The sequence below is a fragment of the Elgaria multicarinata genome, chromosome 7 (assembly GCF_023053635.1).
Source record: "Elgaria multicarinata webbii isolate HBS135686 ecotype San Diego chromosome 7, rElgMul1.1.pri, whole genome shotgun sequence".
Lineage (NCBI taxonomy): Eukaryota > Metazoa > Chordata > Lepidosauria > Squamata > Anguidae > Elgaria > Elgaria multicarinata.
Genome location: NC_086177.1, coordinates 64,379,379 through 64,404,195, shown reverse-complemented (window position 1 = coordinate 64,404,195; position 24,817 = coordinate 64,379,379). Strand labels below are relative to the sequence as shown.

The 24,817-nt window shown below is 42.1% G+C and overlaps 1 protein-coding gene across 1 annotated transcript; it reads left to right on the top strand.

Annotated features, from left to right (window-relative positions):
* Positions 1 to 17,077: 17,077 nt before the first annotated feature.
* SNAI2 (snail family transcriptional repressor 2) lies at positions 17,078 to 21,163 on the top strand. Its single transcript, XM_063129834.1, has 3 exons — positions 17,078 to 17,435; positions 18,017 to 18,562; positions 20,223 to 21,163. Exons 1-3 carry the CDS (start codon positions 17,357 to 17,359, stop codon positions 20,402 to 20,404), a joined length of 807 nt encoding a protein of 268 aa, XP_062985904.1. The 5' UTR covers positions 17,078 to 17,356; the 3' UTR covers positions 20,405 to 21,163.
* Positions 21,164 to 24,817: the final 3,654 nt, after the last annotated feature.

The window sequence follows — 24,817 nt, the reverse complement described above, 5'->3', positions numbered from 1 at the left end:
GGAATATTCCCTACAAAATTATGCAAGATCTTGTTCAAATACTCACCACAATGTGACAGTGTTACATGACCATTTGCTTCTCAGCTCTTTACCTGTTTGAGAGGCTAGAGGCAGGCTGCTCGGAAATCTCCCTTTTCCAGGAATTTTAGAATTTAGTATTACCTTGCCCACTCATTCAGCTTGTTCATTAAAACTTTAATGCAGTTCTGAACTAGCATTGTGATTTTTGTAACTGGTTGACTATCATTCTTTTTTTATCTAAAAGTGAATGTAATCAGTATATATCTATGTTGTCCAAATGCATCAGGAATCTAATAAGAAAAGGAACGGAGAAGATACATTTGAGGTTAGGAATTCTCACTTTCCAAACGAGCCACCGATTACCCCTGTCATTTACTTCCGTCTTGTATGCCTGGCTTGCACTGATTCACTTCAGTGCAAGTGAGGTTTGGCATTGTATGAATCCTGATTTGCCTCAAGACAGCCCCTTCTAGGAAGAGGCAGTGAGTCACAGGTATACAGGTATTTATTCTCTTTATGCTTCAAGGGTTTTTCCACTTTCTAAGATCCTTGTCTTGGTTTGCCAGGCCCCCAGACAGCTATCAGACACCAAGATGGCCAACTTGAAAAGCAGCATGTCCCATCTTGTTCAGGCAGAAGCCCATGAGAGAGGGCAGGTAAGCCTGTCTAGTGGATAAGTCAAAGGGTTTTCTAAAAGGCACTGGCTTCCTGAGGCATCTAGTTCCTTAGAGCAGAGATGGGAAGAAGGTAAATCTCCAGATGTTTTGGACTTCAACTTCAAGAAGCTCCTGCCAGCATGGCCAATGGTTAGGAATGGGAAGCTGTCAGACTATGGGTCCATCTAAGCTGAGTATTGTTGACACTGACTGGCAGCAGCTCTCAGGGTTTCAGGCAGGAGTTTTTCCAGCCCTGCATGGAGACACTGGAGATTGAACCTGGGACCTTCTGCAAACAAAGCAGCTGCTCTACCACTGAGCTACTGCTCCTCCCCTAGGAACGATAGCTCAGTACTACGGGTTGAAGTCCAAAACATCTACTTTCTGCCCACCTCTGCCTCAGAAGAGAGACAAGTGGCCACCTTCAGCTAACCCACTAGAAGCCCACTTCCTGCCACTGGATTCCCCTTCCTTTGTACACTCTTTCTGCCAGCTGCTTTTTGAAGTAGTGTTATCACTTATGAATCACCAAAAAAGGAAAACAAAAGGACAGCTATTTGCATAAAATTTCCATAGGCCAATCTATATGTATAGATGCAAATTTACATTATTAACATAATTTAAGTAGAAATACAGTGCATCTCACCATAGTGTGGAAGACTGTGACGAGGTGATCTGTGTGCCTACCTGTTCAGTCTGCTGTTCAGGTGCAAAGTGTTGAGGGGCAACCCTCCTTACATTTCTTTAAACTGGAATTGGACAGGACAGCCCTTCAAATAGAGGATGCCTTCAAATAGAGGACTGCCCTTGGTAAAAGAGGACACATGGCCACTTGGTTTTCTCATCCCCATGTGGCAAGGCTGGCCCTACCATTAGGTCAAGTGAGATGAATGCCTCTAAGAGCAGATACTGAGCGGTGGAAAGGTATTGGAGAAGAGAGTTGTGTGTTCCAGGTGTCCTGCCCTGCACTCTCCTAAACTAGCTTGCTGCCTCATGCACAGTGGAGTGTTGAAGAAAGATTTAGCTGCTAATACTGAACGTGGAATGAGGAAGGGGGTCACCATCTTATCCTTTGCATCAGGTAGTAAAATGTCTTGGGCTAGTCCAACAAAGGCTAGATCTACACTACTGCTTTATAGCAGTATTGAATTGTAATGATAACTGTTGGGGCACATTAGGCATTCCATATACGCCTTTCATAGCATCATTTCCTGCTTTTTATTACACATTATCCAAAATACTGCAACCAATACCATTGTATGTCCTATGAATTCTAAGTGCGCAAGAGGGATATAACGTTACCCTGATGGGGTCATAATGGTTTGACGCAAGGTGTAGATCTGGACCAAGTAACCATTTCAGGTGGAAACATACCCCTTGCAGCCTCACTGAGTTTTTCCATGCACATATTTTTCTACTACAAAGATAAAGGAGAGATGTTTCAGCTGTAGAAACCTCAAAGGCCCTGGTCAGACATGGGCTCTTCTCTCGATCATCAAAAATGATTTGGGCAGCCTGGAAGCTCACTGCTTTTCAGAATTAGATAAAATTACTCAGACTGAAGGCCTTGCAAGCAAATCTTGGAATGGATACATAGCTCAAAATGTACAAAAAGGGGGAATAGAAGAGTAAACAAAAATGAGTCAGTAGATTTAAAGTTTTATTTATTTTTTTTGGAACATGATATGCTTAGACTCACAGCTTACAAACCACAACTTATACAGCTTCTTTCATTTCAAATGGGGAACATGTTAGAAAACCTCAGTCAATTGGGCCAAATAAATGCATATTTTAACATCTCAGTTTTCCTGTCTTTGAGCATCTCTATTCTAAGAAAAGAAACCCACCTCCTTACCAAATTTTTTTTTTTACTTGGGCCTTTCCACATTACTATGGGCTCTTTCAGTGCAACCACATGATTTGTAATTGAAACTTTCATCTCTGGTCAATGTTTCATAAAGCTCAACGAAACAGCCAACATCTAGTGGCAGAATTAATCCCACGATTATTTTACATACCAAATTAACTCTTTTTAGCAAGATTTCTAGGGAAAGGTGGCATCATGTAATGCACTGCAAACTTCTGTGAGTGGCCAATTAAGAACATGCAATAAATCTCTCATGTAGAGAAGCCTTTTATTTTTCGTATAGATCACATCATGGGAAATTCAAGACAGGAACCTTAAGGCCGCAATCGTAACCAAAGTTATAAGACATCAGAGAAGAAGAAGAAGAAGAAGAAGAAGAAGAAGAAGAAGAAGAAGAAGAAGAAGAAGAAGAAGAAGAAGAAGCTCATTTTGTTGTTGTTTCCGTTGTTGTTTCAGTCGTTTCCAACTCTTCGTGACTTCATGGACCAGCCCACACCAGAGCTTTCTATCGGCCGTTGCCACCCCTAGCTCCCCCAAGGTCAAGTCTGTCACCTCCAGAATATCATCCATCCATCTTGCCCTTGGTCGGCCCCTCTTCCTTTTGCCTTCCACTTTCCCTAGCATCAGCCTCTTCTCCAGGGTATCCTGTCTTCTCATTATGTGGCCAAAGTACTTCAGTTTTGCCTTTAATACCATTCCCTCAAGTGAGCAGTCTGGCTTTATTTCCTGGAGTATGGACTGGTTTGATCTTCTTGCAGTCCAAGGCACTCTCAGAATTTTCCTCCAACACCACAGTTCAAAAGTACGGATGTGCTCTGCTTCTAATCGGACCGGCGAATTAGAAGTGGAGCGGGGGGCTTCGCCTGCCCTTAAGGCGGAGGCGAAGAGGATTGGGGGCCGGCGGAGCGTGGTGAAGAGGATCGAGGTGAAAGCGGATCCTTCGCCTCGATCTGGAGCTCCGCCGGAAAGGTAAGTGGGGTTTACTGGGCCCTGCCGCTGTCGCTGTCACCCATGCGGCGACAGGGGCAGGGCCCGGTAACACCCCCCGCCCTCCTCTCCCTTACCTGCCTCCGTCCGCGGTCCGTCGGCTTCTTCAATTGAGCCCGCGGTTCAACCAGGAAGTCTGGGCCGCTTGCTTCCTGGTTGAACCGCGGGCTCAATTGAAGATGCCGATGGACTGCGGACAGAGGCAGGTAAGGCCCCCCTCCCCCTTGGTCCCTTACCGGGCTCTGCCGCCGTCGCCGCACGGGCGGCAATGGCGGCAGGGCCCGGTAAACCTCCCGCCCTCTCCTCCCGGCCTTACCTGGCACCACTCCCCTCCACTGCGGAGCTCCGATTCGGAGCCGGAGCTCCGCGGCGAAGAGGAGCGGAGTATGGGCGGAGCGGCGTGGAGCGGAGCGGGCCGATCCGAAATTTTCAGATCGGCCCGCGGGGCGGAGCGGGGGGTCCGTGCACACCCCTATTCCAAAGCATCTATCTTCTTTCGCTCAGCTTTCCTTATGGTCCAACTCTCTCAGCCATAGGTTACTATGGGGAATACCATTGCTTTAACTATGCGGACCTTTGTTGTCAGTGTGGTGTCTCTGCTCTTAACTATTTTATCAAGATTTGTCATTGCTCTCCTCCCAAGAAGTAAACGTCTTCTGATTTCCTGTCTGCAGTCAGCGTCTGCAGTAATCTTTGCGCCCAGAAATACAAAGTCTGTCACTGCCAGTTATCAATCAAGCTGGTTGCCATAATCTTGGTTTTTTTGAGGTTTAACTGCAACCCAGCTTTTGCACTTTCTTCTTTCACCTTCGTCATAAGGCTCCTCAGCTCCTCCTCGCTTTCAGCCATCAAAGTGGTGTCATCTGCATATCTGAGATTGTTAATGTTTCTTCCTGCGATTTTAACTCCAGCCTTGGATTCATCAAGCCCAGCACATCGCATGATGTGTTCTGCATACAAGTTGAATAGATAAGGTGAGAGTATACAACCCTGCCATACTCCTTTCCCAATCTTAAACCAGTCTGTTGTTCCGTGGTCTGTTCTTACCGTTGCTACTTGTTTGTTATACAGATTCCTCAGGAGGCAGACAAGATGACTTGGTATCCCCATACCACCAAGAACTCGCCACAGTTTGTTATGATCCACACAGTCAAAGGCTTTAGAATAGTCAATAAAACAGAAATAGATGTTTTTCTGGAACTCTCTGGCTTTCTCCATTATCCAGCGGATATTGGCAATTTGGTCTCTAGTTCCTCTGCCTTTTCTAAACCCAGCTTGTACATCTGGCAATTCTCGCTCCATGAATTGCTGGAGTCTACCTTGCAGGATCTTAAGCATTACCTTGCTGGCATGTGAAATAAGTGCCACTGTCCGATAGTTTGAACATTCTTTAGTGTTTCCCTTTTTTGGTATGGGGATATAAGTTGATTTTTTCCAGTCTGATGGCCATTCTTGTGTTTTCCAAATTTGCTGGCATATGGCATGCATCACCTTGACAGCATCATCTTGCAATATTTTAAACAGTTCAGCTGGGATACCATCGTCTCCTGCTGCCTTGTTATTAGCAATGCTTCTTAAGGCCCATTCAACCTCACTCTTCAGGATGTCTGGCTCTATCTCACTGACCACACCGTCTGAGCTATCCCCAATATTATTATCCTTCCTATACAGATCTTCCGTATATTCTTGCCACCTTTTCTTGATCTCTTCTATTTCTGTTAGGTCCTTGCCATCTTTGGTTTTGATCGTACCCATTTTTGCCTGGAATTTACCTCCGATGTTTCTAATTTTCTGGAAGAGGTCTCTTGTCCTTCCTATTCTATTGTCTTCTTCCACTTCCGCACATTGCTTGTTTAAAAATAATTCCTTATCTCTTCTGGCTAACCTCTGGAATTTTGCATTTAATTGGGCATATCTCCCCCTATCACTGTTGCCTTTTGCTTTCCTTCTTTCTTGGGCTACTTCCAGTGTCTCATCAGACAGCCATCTTGCCTTCTTGGTTTTCTTTTTCTTTGGGACGTTTTTTGTTGCCACCTCTTGGACAATGTTGCGAACTTCTGTCCATAGTTCTTCCGGGACCCTATCTACTAAATCTAGTCCCTTAAATCTATTCTTCACTTCCACTGCATATTCATTTGGAATATTAGTGAGCTCATATCTAACTATCTGTGGGTCTTCCCTATTCTCTTTAGTTTGATTCTAAATTGTGCAATAAGAAGTTTGTGATCTGAACTACAGTCAGCTCCAGGTCTTGTTTTTACTGTCTGTATAGATGTCGGCCACCTTTGGCTGCAAAGGATGTAGTCAATCTGATTTTGGTGTCGGCCATCTGGTGAAGTCCATGTATAAAGCCATCTTTTCGGTTGTTGGAAGAGAGTGTTTGTTATGCACAGTGAGTTGTCCTGGCAGAATTCTATCAGCCTATGTCCCGCTTCATTTTGTTCTCCTAGACCATGCTTACCTCCAGATGTCATTTGGCTGCCCACCTTAGCGTTCCAGTCTCATGTAACGAAAATAACATCTCTTTTTGTTGTATTATCCAGTAGGTGCTGCAGATCTTCATAGAACTGATCTACTTCTGCTTTTTCAGCATCTGTGGTTGGGGCATATATTTGGATCACTGTGATGTTAAATGGCTTACCCTGAATTCGAATTGAGATCATTCTATCATTTTTTGGATTGTATCCAAGCACTGCTCTAGCCACTTTATTATTAATTATGAAGGCTACTCCATTTCTTCTGTGATCCTCTTGTCCACAGTAGTAGATCTGGTGGTGATCTGATGTGAAGTGGCCCATTCCAGTCCATTTCAGTTCACTGACACCCAATATATCTATATTTAATCTTGACATCTCACCAATAACCACATCCAATTTGCCCTGGCTCATAGATCTTACATTCCAGGTTCCTATGGTGTGTTGATCTTTAGAACATCGGATTCGTCGTTCACCACCAGCACCGTCGGCTGCTAGCCGTCCTTTTGGCTTTGAGCTAGCTGCGTCATCACATCTGGGGCTAGTTGAACTTATCCTCTGTTCCTCCCCAGTAGCATTTTGACCATCTTCCGACCTGGGGGTCCCATCTTCCGATGGTATACCGACATATCTCTGGTTGTACTGATCCATTTCGTTTTCATGGCAAGAATACTGGGGTGGGTTGCCATTACCTTCCCCAGGGATCGTATTTAGTCTGACCTCTCTACCATGACTTTCCCGTCTTGGGTGTCCCTTCATGGTTTAGCTCATGGCATCCTTGAGGTGCTCAAGCTCCAGCACCATGACAAGGGAAAGATCTCCTTTGCTGGAGAGCAGCAGCTCAGTAACCCAGAATTTGCTTACTTGTTGTATATTAAACTAAAGAGTATTTTCATGAGCTTTCAACAGATTTCAAGTAGTTCTCAAATCAACACAACAATTTCATCAGGATACACTCCATTGTTTCAGTAATTAGAGGGTTGAGAATACATTGACTCATGTCTCATTTTATGTGGGATTTGTTTATTGGCCACTTGGTGGCACAACTGATCTCTATTTGGCCTAAACAGAAAATATTCTCTGAAAAGAACTAGTGAGGTTGGTGTGTGGAGTGTGGATATGTCCAGCAGGTGTCTCTTGCCAACCGTGTAATAGTGCTTGAAATGCCTGTTTCATTCTCTTAGAGAATGATTCTTTTCAAAAACTTTGCAAAAGTCTTTCTGAAAAATTGCTTTAACATAAGGAGATTACCATAAGTCAATATGATGCAGAAAATACAATCCAGCTGATTTATCATTCCACGATCAATTTTATGTTTTTTGGTTTTTCAGTCCAGATGTGAGCAACATACAAGCACCCTGCAGAATTTTGCTGCATTATCATTCTCTAGTGTCAGTTAGAGAAGGCATTTGGCTCATTGCATAAAAAAGGAAACACATGCTTGTGTGTGTGCGCGCACACACACACACACACACACACACACCTGTCCTATATAATAAGAACTGCAAATTCTGACAGATTGTTATTTCTGCCCTTTGCGATGTTAAAAAGTTCTTGGTAACTGCTGTACCAGTGTAGAATTTCTTCCCTAGAAGATTGCCCAAATCCTCAACCTGAGCATGCTTTGGAAATGATTCAGTTTTATTTGGGATGGTTAGAGGTTAAGCAAAGTTACTATATGGATATAGATATATTGCATGCATAAATGTAAATCAATTTTTTGAAATTATCTGCTTTGAAGTAGAACACGTCACCCATGATCAGGGATGGGCCATGGGCAGCAAGGAACCATTGGTTGGGGGGACGGGGACAGAGGCAGTAAAATGATCAAAGGGTAGGTCAGAGAAAAGACACAAACCAGAAAACAAGATTGAGAAGTAAGCCAGGAGTCAGGTCCAAGAGAAATTCAGAGTCAGAGGACAAGCCAGAAGGCTGGACTAAGGAGCAAGCCAGAACAGGAAGGTATCAGAACTTTGGAAGACCTTGTTGCTTACGCAATGCGTAACTGACCCACAGGGTGCTCTTATAGCCCTTCCTGGCCATATGGCACCAATGCCCTGCCTGGTCAGTGTCAGGTTTACTAGGTGCCTAGGCAGATGCTGAACCACACAGCTCAGTGGCTCACCACATGGAGCAGCCACCTCCTGACACAAAGGCTCCTAGTTTGAGCCCTGGCGGCTCCTTCCACCTATTTAAATTAGTATGTATTTACTTTTTCAAATCTATAACTTGTTTCTGTACCACAGTGGTGGAACAGTGGTGTGAGAAAATCCAAAATAACTGCATTAAAAGATCAGCAGCCAAATTACCTGCCGAGGTTCCACAGTGACAGGCGATAATGAGTTTCCTTGGGAAAATCACTGTGTTGTCAACGAAAAGCCTTACTTTGCATACAGACCTAGATCCAGAGCAGTGTCAGGCATTTCAGTAAGCAGTGACCACAGGATGCACACAGCTGCTTCACAGTTCTGCTTATGTTGCACATCCATGGTAACAAGAGGAGGTTTCATGGAGTATCTTTGCAAACTAGCTATAATCTGCATGTCCCCCATGCAAATTATTATGATCAATTTCCTCTGGACATTTCAGTAGAAGTCCAAAAAGCATGTGAACTTGCATCATTTTACGACATTGGCCATAATATCAAAAAGTACTCTCAGGGTGCAACCCTGTGCATGTTGAAAAAGAAAAAAAAAGTCCTACAATTTCCAGCATTCTTCAGCCAGCATGCTGGCTGGGGAATGCTGGGAGTTGCAGGGCTGTTTTCTGTCTAAACACACATAGGATTGTGTCCTAAATGAGACTAAGACTAGAGCCTCTTCCAAGGATATCAGTGCTAAAGGAGTTTTTGCGGGATAAAAGAATGCTAAAAAGATAAGATGCTGCAGTCTTATATACACTTACTTTGTAGTAAGCTTTAATGAACACAGTGAGGGGTAAACATGCAAAGAAAGGCCTGCACTGTAAGATTGCAAGCCTACGCACACTTCCCAGGGAGTAAGCCCCACTGGTTAGAATGGGACTTACTTCTGAGTAAATGTTATCAAATTGCACTATAAAAATGACATATAAGAGAGGAAAATCAGTTTGAAATAGGCATCAATAATAATAATAATAATAATAATAATAATAATAATAATAATAATAATAATGGAAATATCAAATTCAATTCCTATGGCACTGAAGATTATAGCCTAAAATGTGAGACCTCTGGATAATTAAACCTCACCAATTTCCCACTTAGCATGACACTCGCAGTAGCTGATGTAGTGCCAGCAGTACGCTGTTCAACATAAGTGATAATAGAGTAGCATTGCTACAAAGCACATTTGTATATGTACTGACTGCTTTTCTTCTTCAGATCAGAATATGTGTGCTGTCCATATTGAAGAGGTCGAGTGCACAGCCTTCAAAGAATTAAAGAAATGTGTGGCAATTGATCAGCCACATAAAGGAGTGGACATGAGTGAGGCATACATACATATGTTCTCAGATAACACAGGACTTTCTACATGACGGGAGGTGGGGCGGGGCTGCATTAACCCAGAGGTTGTTCCTCCTGCATTCCACCATGGGTACTACTTACCTGCAAGATTGAAGGGAGAACTGGGCAAGTATAGCAAAATCTTCTGGGAATAGTTGCGAGGTCAACATGAGGAACATTTTGTAAGGCTATCCTCAAAACTCTACAGTGCAGTAGTGCTTTGAAGTAGAGGGCATCAGATTTGATTTATGAAATGTTGTTGGAATAAAGGAGGTACACAGTTTGAAGTAAAGAATGACCCCTCAAATGGAACATTTGGCAGGCTAATTCAAGGCTATGCTTGTGTCCATGGTGCTATAAATTGGAATGGTCTGCATGTAAATAAAAGTTTTACCTAAAGCCAATCCATTCAGCAACCCAATCCTTGAATTCAAATTACTTTAGTGCTATTCATGAAACAGGTCTAATAGGCTGAAACCCAAATGCTCCAGTTTAAGTGGTTGGTGGATATAATGAAAGTGTTTCTAAAAATGCTTTGAGGTAGACATTATTGACTTCCTCAAGCTGTTTCATTCTTAGACACAAGACCTATTTCTGAAGTCACAAAAGGTGGGGTGGTCTTTCCATGCTAGTGCTCATATACTCTTATTACTTCCTGCTTTCATCAAACTGTTTTTCTATTCCAGTATATATAATGTTGATATAATGGAATTGGTTATTAATTATGGAACTTGATAGATGTTGTATAGCTTAATTAGCTTTTGTTTTATTTATTTTGTATTTTAGATAGTGAGAGTTTCATGAAATTTTACAGTCATCTTTTTCAGATTTGGTTTCCAGAACGTCTCTGGGAATGTGAAAGGAATAATTAAAAGTTCAATTAAAGAAATTAAAGATTAAAAGAATTTGAACAAATAAGTATTTGCCTAATACTTTTTTTGTTTTGTTTTGGTCCATAATACTGAGGGGTTGTTGTTTTTCTTTAACCACTGACATCACAATCCTAAGTACGTCTACTTAGAAGTCAGTCACACTGAGTTCAATGGAATTCCCATATAAACGTATAAAGGATTGCAGCCCAAATGTATCGATCCAAGTGGAGAGGCGGGTAAGAAATAAATTATTATTATTATTATTATTATTATTATTATTATTATTTATTAAGCAGGTGTATGATAACTTCGCTAAAATTTATGGCTCCATCCCAAACTAGTTGTGCTTAAGTCTTATTAAAAGGAGTGGAAATGTTAGCTAAGTCCCATCATTGCTCTGAGACTTAAGTTAAGTAAATTATTGGATGTTTAAAAAGCACCAATCAATGCTCAGCATTGTGGGATATCAGGAAAAAAATGTTTTGCTATGGAAGCACTGAATCAGCAGTGACTAGTTATTCTAAGGCTGCTTCCCTGCCATTGTTAGTTATGGTTTTCAAGAAGACGATGATCAAGTGCATGATGATGCTGATATTTGGTGATTGAATAGAAGACAAGCTATTTCTCTGGCACTATTGCTTCAGAGTGGGTACTTTCCTGGCCCCTTTCCAGAAGTTAACAATCAGAAGTTGTGTTACTTCTAAGAAAAATTAATGATGTGTAAATCACCAAATTACTCCGGATGCATCATGCAGTAGATTAGTTTTATCCCACTCATCCATACATGAACAATAGACAATTGCCTTTTTCAACTATGCTTTCATCTACCTGTTCATTGTGTGTTAAAGTAATTTGAAATAGTATCAGTTATTTGGCACCCAAATGTCTGAGAATAGACAGGTTTTGACACCGAGGGTCTTTAATAGCTGCATGTCAAAGGGAGGTTCAGCAGTTGAGGCTTTTCTCCATGAAAGGGAACCTCCCATGGAGGAAGCTGGATCCATCTAAATTATTCCTATTACTAAATTCACAGGCAGGAGCCACAATTTCAGGCCGAGCTTGAGGATGATACAGAACTGGATGTTCTTTTGCTGTAGGCAAGATCTCAGATTCTTTTCCACCAAGATAGAGTTATGCATTATGTTCAACATAGGGCTGCTTCTGAAAACAGCTTTTCTGTGTAGTGTCACTTCCCCCATGTTCTGATATCATCAGGATGTGCAATTCCCTGTCCCTCCTTCCCTGTTGATGCTGGCAGAGCAGGGAACACACAAGGCAAAATCAGAGAAATGATCCCACACATGAGGGGGGAAGAACTCATTTTCAGTGGTATCCCCATACGGAACATAGTTCTGCCCCAAGAATGCAAGTGAGATTCTTTCATTTCCTAGAGCTGCTCTATTTCTTGCTATCCTGACAATGAAGTATTATAATGAAGTGTACTCTGGCATTACAAGTCATTTGCATTTCCCATCCTTGTTTGTATCTGTAAAATAAAGTAACAATTCACCAGCATCAGCAAGCCCACATGAAAGGAAGGATTTTATTGATTTCGGAAAATTCAGGATGAGCTATGTCCCTCCACCTATAAAAATGAACGAGTAACCTGTTCTCTGTATCCTGCTTCAACAGGAGTTCACCTAGGGGCTGTCTTCACAGCACCAGGTTGGCACTGCCTCCCTCTTCAACCCCACATTTTTCCTCTCCCAGGACAGCATCAGGTAATCCTGATGCTGAGAAAGGAGTGCAGGCTTTCTGGGCAGCCATCAGGGTCCTGGAGCAGCCCCTGCCCTCTTCCTGGTGGAAGGTGACCAATCGCTGGTTGCCTTCCACCAGGCACCGCCCCCGGATTGACCCTAGATTGGCCGCGGAGCAACGTTACATGGCAGAAGGACCATGTTGACATCCCTCCTTCTGAAAATGTCAGGGTAAATCCCCAACTTTTTCAAAACGATGGCTGCGAACCTGCGCTTGCATCATATAACTGATGTGGCGCAGATCCACAGCAACCCCGGCACTTTCCCTGCGTATAGACAGCCCCCTAGTCCCATAGACAACCCTTGCATCTTCTGATCCAAACCAAGCAATGCAAGTTTATATTCCAGGGATGGGGAACCCCTTTCAGCCTGACGACCAGATTCAGTTTTGGAGAAGCTCTTAGGGGCTGCATTCCAGTGGTGGGCAAAAGGTGGGGACAAATACATAAAATCACAAGAAAAGATCAGCATGTTGTAGCTTACATCTCTTACTGCAAGTAACAAAGCCTTTGAAAAGCCATTTCAACTTGTAGAAGGGGGGACTGCACAAATGCTGGAAAACTACCAAATGATTGGTGATTAGGAGAAAGGGAGCATGGCCAGGAAAAGGTGGTATGGCCACCTGCGGAACCCAAGGGGGCAGATTTGACCCACAGGCCTGAGGTTCCCCGCCCCTGTTCTATGTCATGCAACATGTGTAGGGGAGAGACTGTTTCTGCCTGTAGGACTAACACCGGGTTTGCAATTTCCACCTTCCACACCACTGGAAACTAAATATATGCTCTCTGTTTAAGATGCCTTTTTTTTCCTTCATCGGAAGTGAAGAACAGTGGATTAAGAAAACCCATTTGCAATTGGCCCTGTTATTATAAAGTCTACCAACAGTTGTATATATACTGCATTTGAAAGTGGAAAAATTTCACATCATCCCTAATCAGGCATTGGCTACCATCATCTAAAGATCAATCTATCAATATAGCAATGGGTGGCTTTATCCCAGATTTACAGAAAACAAGTGCAGTAATGCCTTCTAAATTAAAAGAGCAGCCAAGTAGCGATCCATACAATTTTTGTCAGCCTTTAAAATGAAGGAGAACTGATTATAACTTCGGTTCACATTGCACTGTGATCTTTCCTTCAGGTCAATTCTTCCTTTCTGGCACAGTGATATCTCTGGCTATCTTCAAGTGAGCCATGCAGTCTCCCCTTCTGAATTCACTTTAGACACCTGTTTACTCTGACTCATGCAGTCCTCATACAGACTCGCCCAGGGTTGGTTTTTTTTTTTTTTGTTTTTTTTTTGACAGAAAACCTCAGTCAGGTAACAACATTCTGGTAATATCCTTTCAGTCATGTAATAACACATCTTGCACCCAGTGCCCGACGTCATTCGTGTTAGCCCCGTCACTTGGCTGGCATGTCAGGATTTTATCATTTATACAGAAGACTAAATACAGGAGCCTGGGGGCCTAATTTGCCATGGAATTACTACACTGCTGTACTGGCACAACTGTGTCTACCATAAGACAATGGAGAATGAGAATATTTTATCTTGTGTGTCACATATACAATTGTCAGCCGGTATAAATGAACTTATTGCCACTTCTCCAGAAAGATACCTGCAAAGTAGAGTCAGATAGGCTTGATCCTAGAGTTTTTTTCTGTACCAAATGTTGCAAGTCTTATGGGGAAAAATAGCAAAGGGCAAGCATTTGAGGCAGCCCAAATGGCGGAAATATTTTCTTCATGTATTTTGCTGTTAACGTTAGTCTACTGGAGAATTTCACACATTCCGTCAAGGAAGGAATAGGTGACTGTGTTGCTTTGTTTTGTGGGAAAACCCTAATCCTACTGTTTAATGTGTATTTAGCACCAGCCATGTGTCAAGTGCTAGGCTGAAGAAAGATGCAACACAATCCTGCCCAATAATCTATAGTTGACATTCAGAAGCTACTTACTCTGGAGCAGTCCCACTGTATTTTGAATGGATTTGCCCAGAGATATGAACTGTAGATGACAGTGTAAAACAAGAAATACAATGGTGAAGACAGAGAATACAGCTATATCAAGAAACATGAAAGTGTAGGCTTTTTATGAAGGACATGTAGAAGGCTGAAGCAAGGAAGAGGAGGTGTTAAAGACCTAGGACATCACTACATTATGGGGAAAAAACCACACCCTTGCCAGCCTTTTTTCTGCAAACTTCCATGAGTGGCCAATCATGAGCATGCAATAAATCGCTCATGTAGGGAAGTTCCTAGTTTTGAAGCTGGCATTTCATGAATGAGAGAGAAATGAGATGACACTCTGAAATAACAAAAGGCTGCAACTGTGTGCATATTTACTTGACAGTAAACGTACTTAGGATTGGGCTCTCCATTTGAGCCCTGTCTTGATTCAACCATGCTGAAAGACAGACTGAATAGAAAATAGTAAAACAAAACAGAACACCATCCTATTTGTTATTAGGAAAATATTCAAGTTTCTACAGCATAGGTGTTCTTTATTTTTAAAAAAATCAATGCAAACCTCTCATGGATAAACACAAGCCTTGGAGCTTGTTAACAGTTGAATCTCTACATGAAAGCAGATAACTATGCTTCTGCACTTGTTTTGGCATCTCCCAGATAAAGAAGTTATGCAGCTTGACAAAGCACTTTGCTCTTACAAGTCTTAACAGAACCACAGAGATTTTTTTTCCGTGTCTCCATTCCAACACCTGTTGCAGAGAAGGCAGGGGTGGTCTTTATGTAACTTCCCTTCACCCTGTATTCCCATTTTATATCCCTTGATCGACTGGTGCATATTGTAGTACATGAGGAAAAGCAATATTTAAGTGTATTCAAAACCTTAGAATTCATTTCAAATATTTAAGCACTAAGGATATGTGCATGTGTTCTTCAAATGAATTACATGCCTGTGGAATTGTTGGTAGTTTAAGTTGTTGTTTTTCATTCCAAAATAAAGGTCTTCAAAAGGTTAATCTAAAAAGTGGTATTGACTGGTTTTGCACAACACACTAACCCACATTCAGTGGTTGAGTGTGGGTTATTGTTCAGCAATGCGCTGTTTGTTGAACTATGGATTAGCGTGTTTTCTGAACCCAGGACATTGTCCACAGGGTGGCTTATTAACCATACAGTGTGGCTTATTTTTCTTGAGCAAGCCACCATGGTTTGTTGTTTGGTTGTTCAGAGTGGTTAACCAGATACCATACTGCTTCTTTGTGGTGGTCACGTACGGGAGGCAGACAACAATGTCTAAAAGATGTCTGCACATCCGTAACTGAGCAGCACCAAGCGTGCGATAAAATGCTCATCTAATGAACCTCCTCATGGTCATGTCCCACTTGTAGCCCTTCCGTGTCTTTCCATGACTTGGAAAGGAACAGCTGTACCATGCCTTCATACCGGTAACACTAGGAGCCCTATGACTCCCCAAGCACCCCAAGTGAGAAACAGATACTCCTAAAGGAGGCATGAAGGAATCCTTACTGTGTTCCAGCCTTCTCCGACCTGTTGCCCTTCCGATTGTGTTGGGCCTCATCTACACCAAGCAGGATATTGCACTATGAAAGTGATATGTAAAAGGCAGGAGCCACACTACTGCTTTACAGCGGTATTGAAGTACACTGACAACTGTTGGGGCCCATTGACATATACCATATACTGCTTTCATACCACTATATCCTGCTTGGTGTGGCTCCTGCCTTTTATATACCACTTTCATAGTGAAATATCCTGTTTGGTGTAGATGAGGCCTTGGACTCCAACATCCTTAGGGATGATAGAATTTGTAGTCCAGTACATCTGGGGGGCAACAGATTAGGGAAGGGTCCTCTATCCTCTGCTTATTAAAATGAAACAAGAATGTATTTATTTTTTTCAAAGGAAGCTTAAGAATGCTATTTTCTTAGCAATTCCTTTAGGAAAATGGGGTCTGAAAGTGCATGGGTTGTTTTTCTTACCTGCCCTTTTTGCATCCCTCAGAGTCCCTCTCTGCTGATTGGAAGAATGGGCTGCAAATATTTAATCCTCTGCTAGGGCATATTACAGGAGTGACTCAGTTTCCTCCAGGAAGGAAATGCAAAATTCCTTGCAGCAAGAAATTTGAAAATAGAAAGGAGTCGTTTAGCCCTCATCCTGTGCGTGTTTACTCAGAGGCAAGTCCAACTGTATTCAGTGAGACTTCCTTCCAAGTGAACGTGCATAGGATTGCAGCCCTTTTGTTCACAGCCACAGGGTTTTTTTTGCCAATCTGAATTCCTTCCTTTCTGATTGAGTCTGCATTCTTTTGGACTTCCAAAATGACCCTGATCCAACTAAAACTAGTTGCCCTCTACTCCCCATTTACTTCCAATGGGACATCAGCAGGGCTAACTTCAGTTGGATCGGGGCCACGGGGCCTCCCTGCCAGCTATCCAAAGGCAAACACGAAAGATTCCCTTAATCTATTAAACATCTCAGCTCAACTCCTCTTCCCTTCCAAAAATAGCAAGGGCCACATGACAAGCCAAAGGCTCTCTCGTTAGTGTCTTAAACGGGACTATTTGTCTTGGAATGACTTCCCCTCTCCCCTCTGCTCTTTGCCCCTAATAATCATGAACAGTTTATCCTTTGCATTTTCATGATCACACATCTGGGAAGCAGGCTGGTGTTTTGTTTTTTGGAAACAAATAATTGTCACTTGGGGGGGGCTCCCTCCGCGAGCTAGGTGGCTGAAAGTCCAGTTAAATCTCAAGTCCCCCCCTCCCCTCCTCTCCTCTTAATCGACTTTAATTGGCTGGCTAGCGGGCAGAACTCCGAAATGTATTCACTCCGCTCCCCTCTGACAAGAGATTCTTCCTCCGTTCTTCACAGCTATCCCCAGTGGGAGGAGTTGTAACTTGACCCCTAAAGCCTGAGCGCCTAAAAGGGATTGGAGCCCCCTCGCCAAGAGCAGGGATCGCTTCTCTTGGCCAAACAGGCTGAGTTTGTCAAAGAACTCCAGCGAGGTCACCCGCGATTGGGCGAAAAGGCAACCCCGACCCGCCCCTCCTGCACCTGACGAGCGGGTATTACTGCACTTTTCAAGAAGTCTGTGCACTATATAATTTGACTTGCATGGGGTAAGCCGAGGAGACCATGTTATAGAGGACCAATGTGCCAGCAGTGAAGCTGTCTGGTGCACCAAAGCCGGGGACCGTTATTCTGCCGTGAAAGGCGATTCAGGGAAAGGGAGGCAATCCTGCGTTTCAAAATGCCACGCTCGTTCTTGGTCAAGAAACATTTCAACTCTTCCAAAAAGCCAAATTACAGTGAACTGGATACTCACACAGGTAATCCAAAATTGAACTCTTGTGTTAAAAGTTGGAACTGTTGCACTCTCTGTGTGTGTGTGTCTTTCTCTCTCTCTTTAAAACACAGATTGTTGTCGAAGTAGGACTTGCCTGCCAGTTTTCACACAGTGGTGTAAACTTTCACAAAGTTTTACTTGGGGGGGGGCATGTTTTCTTTTCCTTTCTATTAAAAACATATCAGCGCCAACGGATTTACAACTTTATGTTGTAGAATTTTGCTTAGCACTAAAAAGAATTGTGTTTTCTGTTCCAAACAAGAAGTTTTGCACCAAAAATATACACAGGAAGATAATGTGGATTTACTGCTGCATTTCTCTGGCTGCAAAGATTTGGGGAAGGCTGTGACTTTGATCAGACTTCCAGCCTATGGTGCAGAGTGTGTGTGTATAGTTAAAGTCACAGAGAGTTACATTCATTATATCCTCTGTTGTACATCTCATTGGAGCTTGCCAATGTCAGTGTGGTTTCATCACTTCCAATCTCTCTGAGTATTGGTCGTTTTGCGATTCTCCAGAGTAAAATCACAGTTGCCTTAAAGTTGTTCTTTCTCTTTCTTGCAGTGATCATTTCCCCTTACCTTTATGAGAGCTACCCAATGCCTATAATTCCTCAGCCAGAGATTCGGAGCTCAGTCTCTTACAAACCCATTACCGTGTGGACTACAACTGGGCTGCTGCCTTCGCCCATACCCAGTGACCTCTCGCCTCTGTCTGGATATCCTCCGTCTTTGGGAAGGGTCAGCCCACCTCCTCATTCCGACACTTCGTCCAAGGATCACAGTGGCTCCGAGAGCCCCATTAGCGATGAAGAAGAGAGGATCCAGTCCAAGCTTTCAGATCCACATGCAATTGAAGCTGAAAAATTTCAGTGTAGTTTATGCAGCAAGACCTATTCTACTTTTTCTGGACTGGCCAAACATAAGCAGGTGCACTGTGATGCCCAGTCTAGGAAATCTTTCAGCTGTAAATACTGTGACAAGGAATATGTGAGCCTGGGAGCTCTTAAGATGCATATCAGGACCCACACGCTACCTTGTGTCTGCAAGATCTGTGGCAAGGCGTTCTCTAGACCCTGGTTACTTCAAGGTCACATTAGAACTCATACTGGTAAGAGGGGGAAAGGATTGCACATATATACCATGTATTGCTGCAATAACTCGATTCCTTTTTTAAAAAAAGTTTTTCTCTACATTTTATTGTCAAGTTGATATTGTTAAATTACTAACATAAACACAGATGTTTATTCCAGTTTTCTTTGTGAAATGGTCACCAGACTGCTTTCCTTTTTAATCATATCTCCCATGAGTGGGTCAGATTATGTACTGATGTAACACTTTTTGGCTTTACTGAAGTTAAACTTTGCTTCAGCAAGCTGTCACAAGACAGAGATCCATCTGGCCATAAGAATTCCTTACTTCAGCTTGAAACATGTTGTTGGGAAGAATGCAGGAGGGAGATAGAAAGCAAACAGAAGCAAGGCAGAAAGAATAGGAAGCAAACAGAAATATCAAGTTCCCAACAGTAATTTGCACAGTCAAGACTTGTGCCCAGCCAGTGCATACAGCAAATCCCTTTAGTCAGCATTTGGGCACATAATGCAGTTTACTCTCTGTTGGAAATAAGTTCCCTTGAAACCAAAAGGACTCAGTCTGTAAGATGTTTCTGTGCTGCAGGCAGTCTATTAGTCAATTAGAAGAATGATGATCTCTGTCCTAAACACAAGCAGCTTCACTCCAAAGAACATCCCACTGAAAGCAATGGGATTTACTCTAAAGAAAGTATGCATATGGTTGTAGCCTGAAATATAAGTCCCACTGATAGTGCAAGTGGCTTCCAAATAAATGAGTTTGGAATCGCAGATGAATCCAGTTTAAGGTTACGGTCCAAAGCAGGTATCTTATGCATGGTTACCTGGGAGTAAGTCCCATTGAACTTAATAAAAGGTGATTGTCAATATGAGCAGCGAAAGACAACTTTAAAGCAGGACACAGTCTGATTTAAACACTTCACATAGAAATAAAGTTTTCCTGAAATCAGATTGTCTTCCGTGGCATTCAATAACCTAAGGGTACAATCCTGTGCACACTTATGTAGGGGCGAGTTCCACCAAGCATTGTTTGATTGATTTCCAAATAGAAGCTGAATGCATATTTCATGAACTCCACCTGCATTCAACAGAACTTACTTCTATGCCGGATGTCTTGGGGCCAGATGCTAAGCCAAGAGCATGCATAAGGTGCCAGTGGTTTGTGCATTAATTACCATCTTTTACTGGTCATGTTTCCAGAGCAACTCTGTGCAAGTGGTCTCATACTGAAGTATCCTTGCTGATGATAGTCCTGCCCCTGTTCAAAAAAAGTAGGGTGCAGTACCGAAGCATTCAGTCTGATGGGAGTTCTGCTGTTCACGTCAATGGCATGTAAACTACAGCCTTGGGCAGCAGAAGGCATTGCATAGCATTCAATAAACGAAGGGAGGGAACATTTGGAAAGATTGGGTGGAGCTCAACCCACAGGGGCTGGCTGCACCTGCTGAAGCAGACAGTGACTTGTTTTTCCATGCACCATGACTCCCTGAAAACTCTTTAGCATGATGGTCCTTAGTCGAATGAATAGAACTTTTAGTCATATTTATGATCATCCAGTTACCCTTTTCATGTACTTTTGTCCCCTTCTGTACAAATAATTTGCCCCTTCCTACAGAACATTCCTTAATTTGGCTTTTTTTTTTTAATGATTAAACCCCTTGTTTGTTTGTTTGTTTCCAGGAGAAAAGCCTTTTTCGTGCCCTCATTGCAACAGAGCATTTGCAGACAGGTCAAACTTGAGGGCCCATCTGCAGACCCATTCGGATGTGAAGAAATACCAGTGCAAAAATTGTTCCAAAACTTTCTCCCGAATGTCCCTTCTGCACAAACACGAAGAATCTGGCTGCTGTGTAGCTCACTGAGTTTACCTGAGCTCCGTACATTTCTCCACTCCTGTTAACAAGATAAGAAGAACCTTCTCCCGCCCCACCCCCTCTCCCTGAGGTATTTTATCTTCTATATCCCAACTCAACAACTCCCCCAGAAGGTGCAAAAATGTTTTAGTTCAATTGCTAAAGCATGACTTGCATGTGATACGAAGGAAATGAAAGCATAAAATATACAGGAAGAAGTAAATGCCAAATGGACTCCCCCCCCCCTTTTTTTTTTTTTTTTGGCTAAGAAAGCATCACACAGCAGAAATGTACATTCCAGCCAAACACTATTAACCAAAGAACATTTTGGCATTTTTTATTTTTATTTTTAAAAACCCAATCCAATACCATGAATTTTTCCAGATGCCAAATATCAAAGGTGCTTTTCAGAGACCTCCATATCAAATCAGTAAATGCCTAAAAGGACAGGGCAATGGGTGTGTGTTTGTTTAGAAGAGTGTGCTTCTTGATCAGTGACCTGAAATGTCTTAAAATCGCATCATTCCATCATTCCAAGAGGAAGAAAAGAATGTATGTCCAATTGTTTGCCATGTCTTAACAGTATGTGCCTTTGTAAAACTGTCACTGCAGGCATTCCTGGTGCATGCTTGATGCATATTTCCTTCTCTCTCTTTTTAATTGTTGCGGTTGTTAATTTGTCTTTACAACGGGAATAAGTGCAAGAGTGGGGGTTGATAGGAGCTGAACAATGGATTTTTAAAGCTTTTTTTTTTTTTTTTTTTTTTTGCTAAATGCACAAAGGAAATGCAATATTTTGAGCAATACCCTCCAAGTGCCTTTTTTTTAATGGATAACTTTGTTAAGTATGTGGACATAATGTAAATAGTTTTATTTTTATATGACTGAATGTGTTCTGAATCGAAATGAAATATTATCTATAGCAATGTCTATGGGTACCTTGAAGAAAGTGTGAAGCCAAATGTCTTTTATTGTTTTCTAGAAATAATTTTTTTGTACAATAAACATTTTGGAGTAATAGCTGTGTAATTTGTCCTACAATAGGTCAAGACGTGTGGTCTCATCTAAATATTTATTTTCTGTCTGTCTGTCTCTCACACATTCACTCACACACACATACAAATGTATACCAGTGCTGGATGCCTATGTGGGTGGGGGAGCTCAGTATACAGACTGCAGTCTCCCATAACCAGGACGATGGGTTTTAGTCTATGTGGATAAGGACTGTATGACCAGAGAAGCATCTGAAAGGGCCAAGAAAAATCTTATCTATGAAGTTAAAGGAAGCTGAGCCAGTTGAGTAACTGGACAGGAAATTCTCTTGGACATTAAAGTTTGCTTCCCTGGACTCCTTGGAGGAAACTCAGTAGAATACAAACATAACAAGCCTCAGTAAATCCTAAAATCACTTCCTCAAAATCTTAGTACACTAATCTGGAATACTTTGTAGGAAATAATACATAACTTTTAATCTTATTTGGAACAGATATAGGGATGGATCCAGATTGTCCATTCTGGGGAAGGGCTCCTTCTGTGAAGAGAAGGCACTGGGATCCAGTGGAGGTTTTTCACTGGAGGAAGGGAACAAACTTTACCAATTTCCCCTTCCACCTGCAGTCCCCTGCATTGCTTCTCATGATGTTCCAGAAGGTCCCCCAGTCTTCCAGAACAGCTTTGCAGAGGGAAGGAGGAATCATGAAGATCACCTCCTCGCCCTCTTCCTCAAGCATTAGCCGTACTCTGCTAAGCATAAAAACATGTGCTATATGTTGAATGCTAGACACTCCCCCCCCCCACACCAAATCAAAAGACATTTCAAGGGAGTTTGATGGATCCAGATGAGCACCAAGTACTGGATGCATCAAGATACATGTCTGCACCAGCCGGTGTGTGTGCCTGCTTCTCCCATTTGGATCTCCCTTGCTGGATCGAGGCTCTGACTATGAAAGTTATTTCTTGCATTTGAGTTCTTGTCTTTCAATAACACTTCAACCCTTTTGTTACCTATTCCCTATTTAAAAAGTGCTCTTCTTTCCAATCAATAAGTGTCATGATTAAGTCCAGTCTGATAATTGTTAGCAACATTGATTTGCTGTGAATCCTCAGTAAAAAGACAGCCTTTCTGCAGCCCCATGTGCTCGATAAGTTAGCCGTATAGACAGTGGATGCATAAAAGGATGAGCCTGCCCAGTTTCTTCACCGAAGAAGCTGTTGTACCAACACTGTAGTCATATCACATCTACATGTATCTATAACATTGTGGAGCTTGATTAGTTTGAATGCAGGCACATTTTGAAGACTGTTGATGCAGTACTATGCTATAAAAAATATTGTTATAGCTTGTACCTCTTATGATTGGCATAATAAAAATTGGCATGCCCAAGCATTCTGCAACTCATGGAATAATTCATATTGTAATGTCTGATTAATTAAATCATCACAATAATACAGTGTTATCCAGCCAAAATGAATTACTTTTAAGTTGCGCTGATTTCAGTGGAAGGGGTTTAAGCTTGTGGAAACTCTCCAGTTTAAAATCAGACCTAAAGGCTTTTGTTTTTTTGCTGTGTGCTTGGTTGCATCCTTAGTGTTTGCATATTATTATTTTCTTAAGTGTGTGAAGCTTTTCACATACATTATTTCCCTGTAAGGTAGGCCACTGTGATTATCCCCATATCATTTATGGAGAGCTGAGACTGAAAGACGGTAGCTTGCCTAACAAAATGTCCAGCTGAAATTTGAATGGGGAGACGACGTGTGCTAGTTCATGTGCTTAGCCACCATGCTGCACCACTTGTAGAATGTTTGGTGGTAATACTAGAAGAACCATCAGCTCCATCCTATTGCTGGCTGTACCCCTAATAGTACATATACACGTTTGTGCTGCAGGAACAGCTGGGTCATCCTGTAAGAGACAAATGGAGAGAGCTACCTCGATGCCAGTAAAGCAAGCCACGGCTACATGTCCCAGGAGTCACACAGTGCCAGTGGCTACTGCTACTATGGTATAGGGACAGAGAAGGTGGACCTTGAGCAAGTAGGCAAGGGATTCCCATGCACAAGGCTCTAGGAGCTCTCGGCAAAGCCTAAAATTAAGCAATAAATCAGAGTACTAGCTGGAGATAACATAAACTGTTGTAAACAAATGCTTTTTCTTTCTTTCTTTCTTTCTTTTAGATGCCTGTAACTTGACAGAGTTTTCCAGTATTTGACTCTGTCATTGCAGTACGAGAAATGACATGAGCAAATCCTGTATCAGAAGTATGAAATAACTCTTTCATATACCTTGGGTAAAATTACATAGAGCTGAGTCAGGACCACAGCATCTGCTCTGCAATGCGAAGAGTTAAAAAGTAGGTCAGACAAGAAAGCAGATGAAACTGAATGCAAGCATCTGGTTTATTCAATGAGATGTCATTTCATTACAATCACATTTCTGATCACATGGTCTTTATAACAGAACCCTGCAACAGACAATCATGATGCCTCCATCTGCTATTACATGCATAAGCATGTACAAAAGCAAAGTATCCTTTTTGATCTGCAGCAAATATGATACAATATTTACAATAATTACTTACCATTCCAAATAGCATTTCATTGTTCAAATAGTGGCAGCAGTCCACCAGCCATTTTAATGGGTTCATGAATCAGTTTCATCCCATTGATTTCAATGGGTCTGTTCAGTTTCCTGAAGAGTCGGTGGATTTCCCTTCTCATATAACTTTTTTTTTCATAAAAAGAAAATACACAGATAATGAGCATCATCAGATGAGCATTTTATAGCATGCTCGTTGCTGGCTGCTCACAGATTTTTGCAGGTCCTTTTCACAACGTCATCCACCTCCCACATATCTCCTGTTTATTCTGCTCATTTTTCTGTCACAAAAAAAGACCCAGAAAATCCTTTTTTCTTTTTCTTTTTTTGGCTATAACGAAACTTGCCGCCATTTCCTGCTGTGTGCAGGAGAAGCAGCATGATAAAAACACCCACTGAATGGGCTACATGCCCGTTGCTTGCTTCCTCTTTCTTCCCCGTGTGAAGAAAGAGGAATTTGCTCATCCCTGTTGTGGGAAAGAAGCAGGAGGCAAAGCGATGGTAGGGAAGTGCAATTTCCCCCCATCTGATGACGCTCAATATCCCATCGCAAAGAATATTCAATACCTAGAAAATCTATTATTGTATATTTAGTATTCCTTAGCAAAGCCCTTCATGAGATTTAATAATGTTCCAGGACAGCAAGAAGGATCCCCAACTGTTCATGAGTATAGATTGTCTATTTCCCAAAAGCCTTTTATAATGAGTAACTAGTAGTATCTCCAAGGTTTATCAGCCACATTGGTGCCAGTCACACAGAGTAGGTACTGTAAGTTTGATATCTTCCAATATTTGACAATTAAAATTATTATTATTATTTTTTA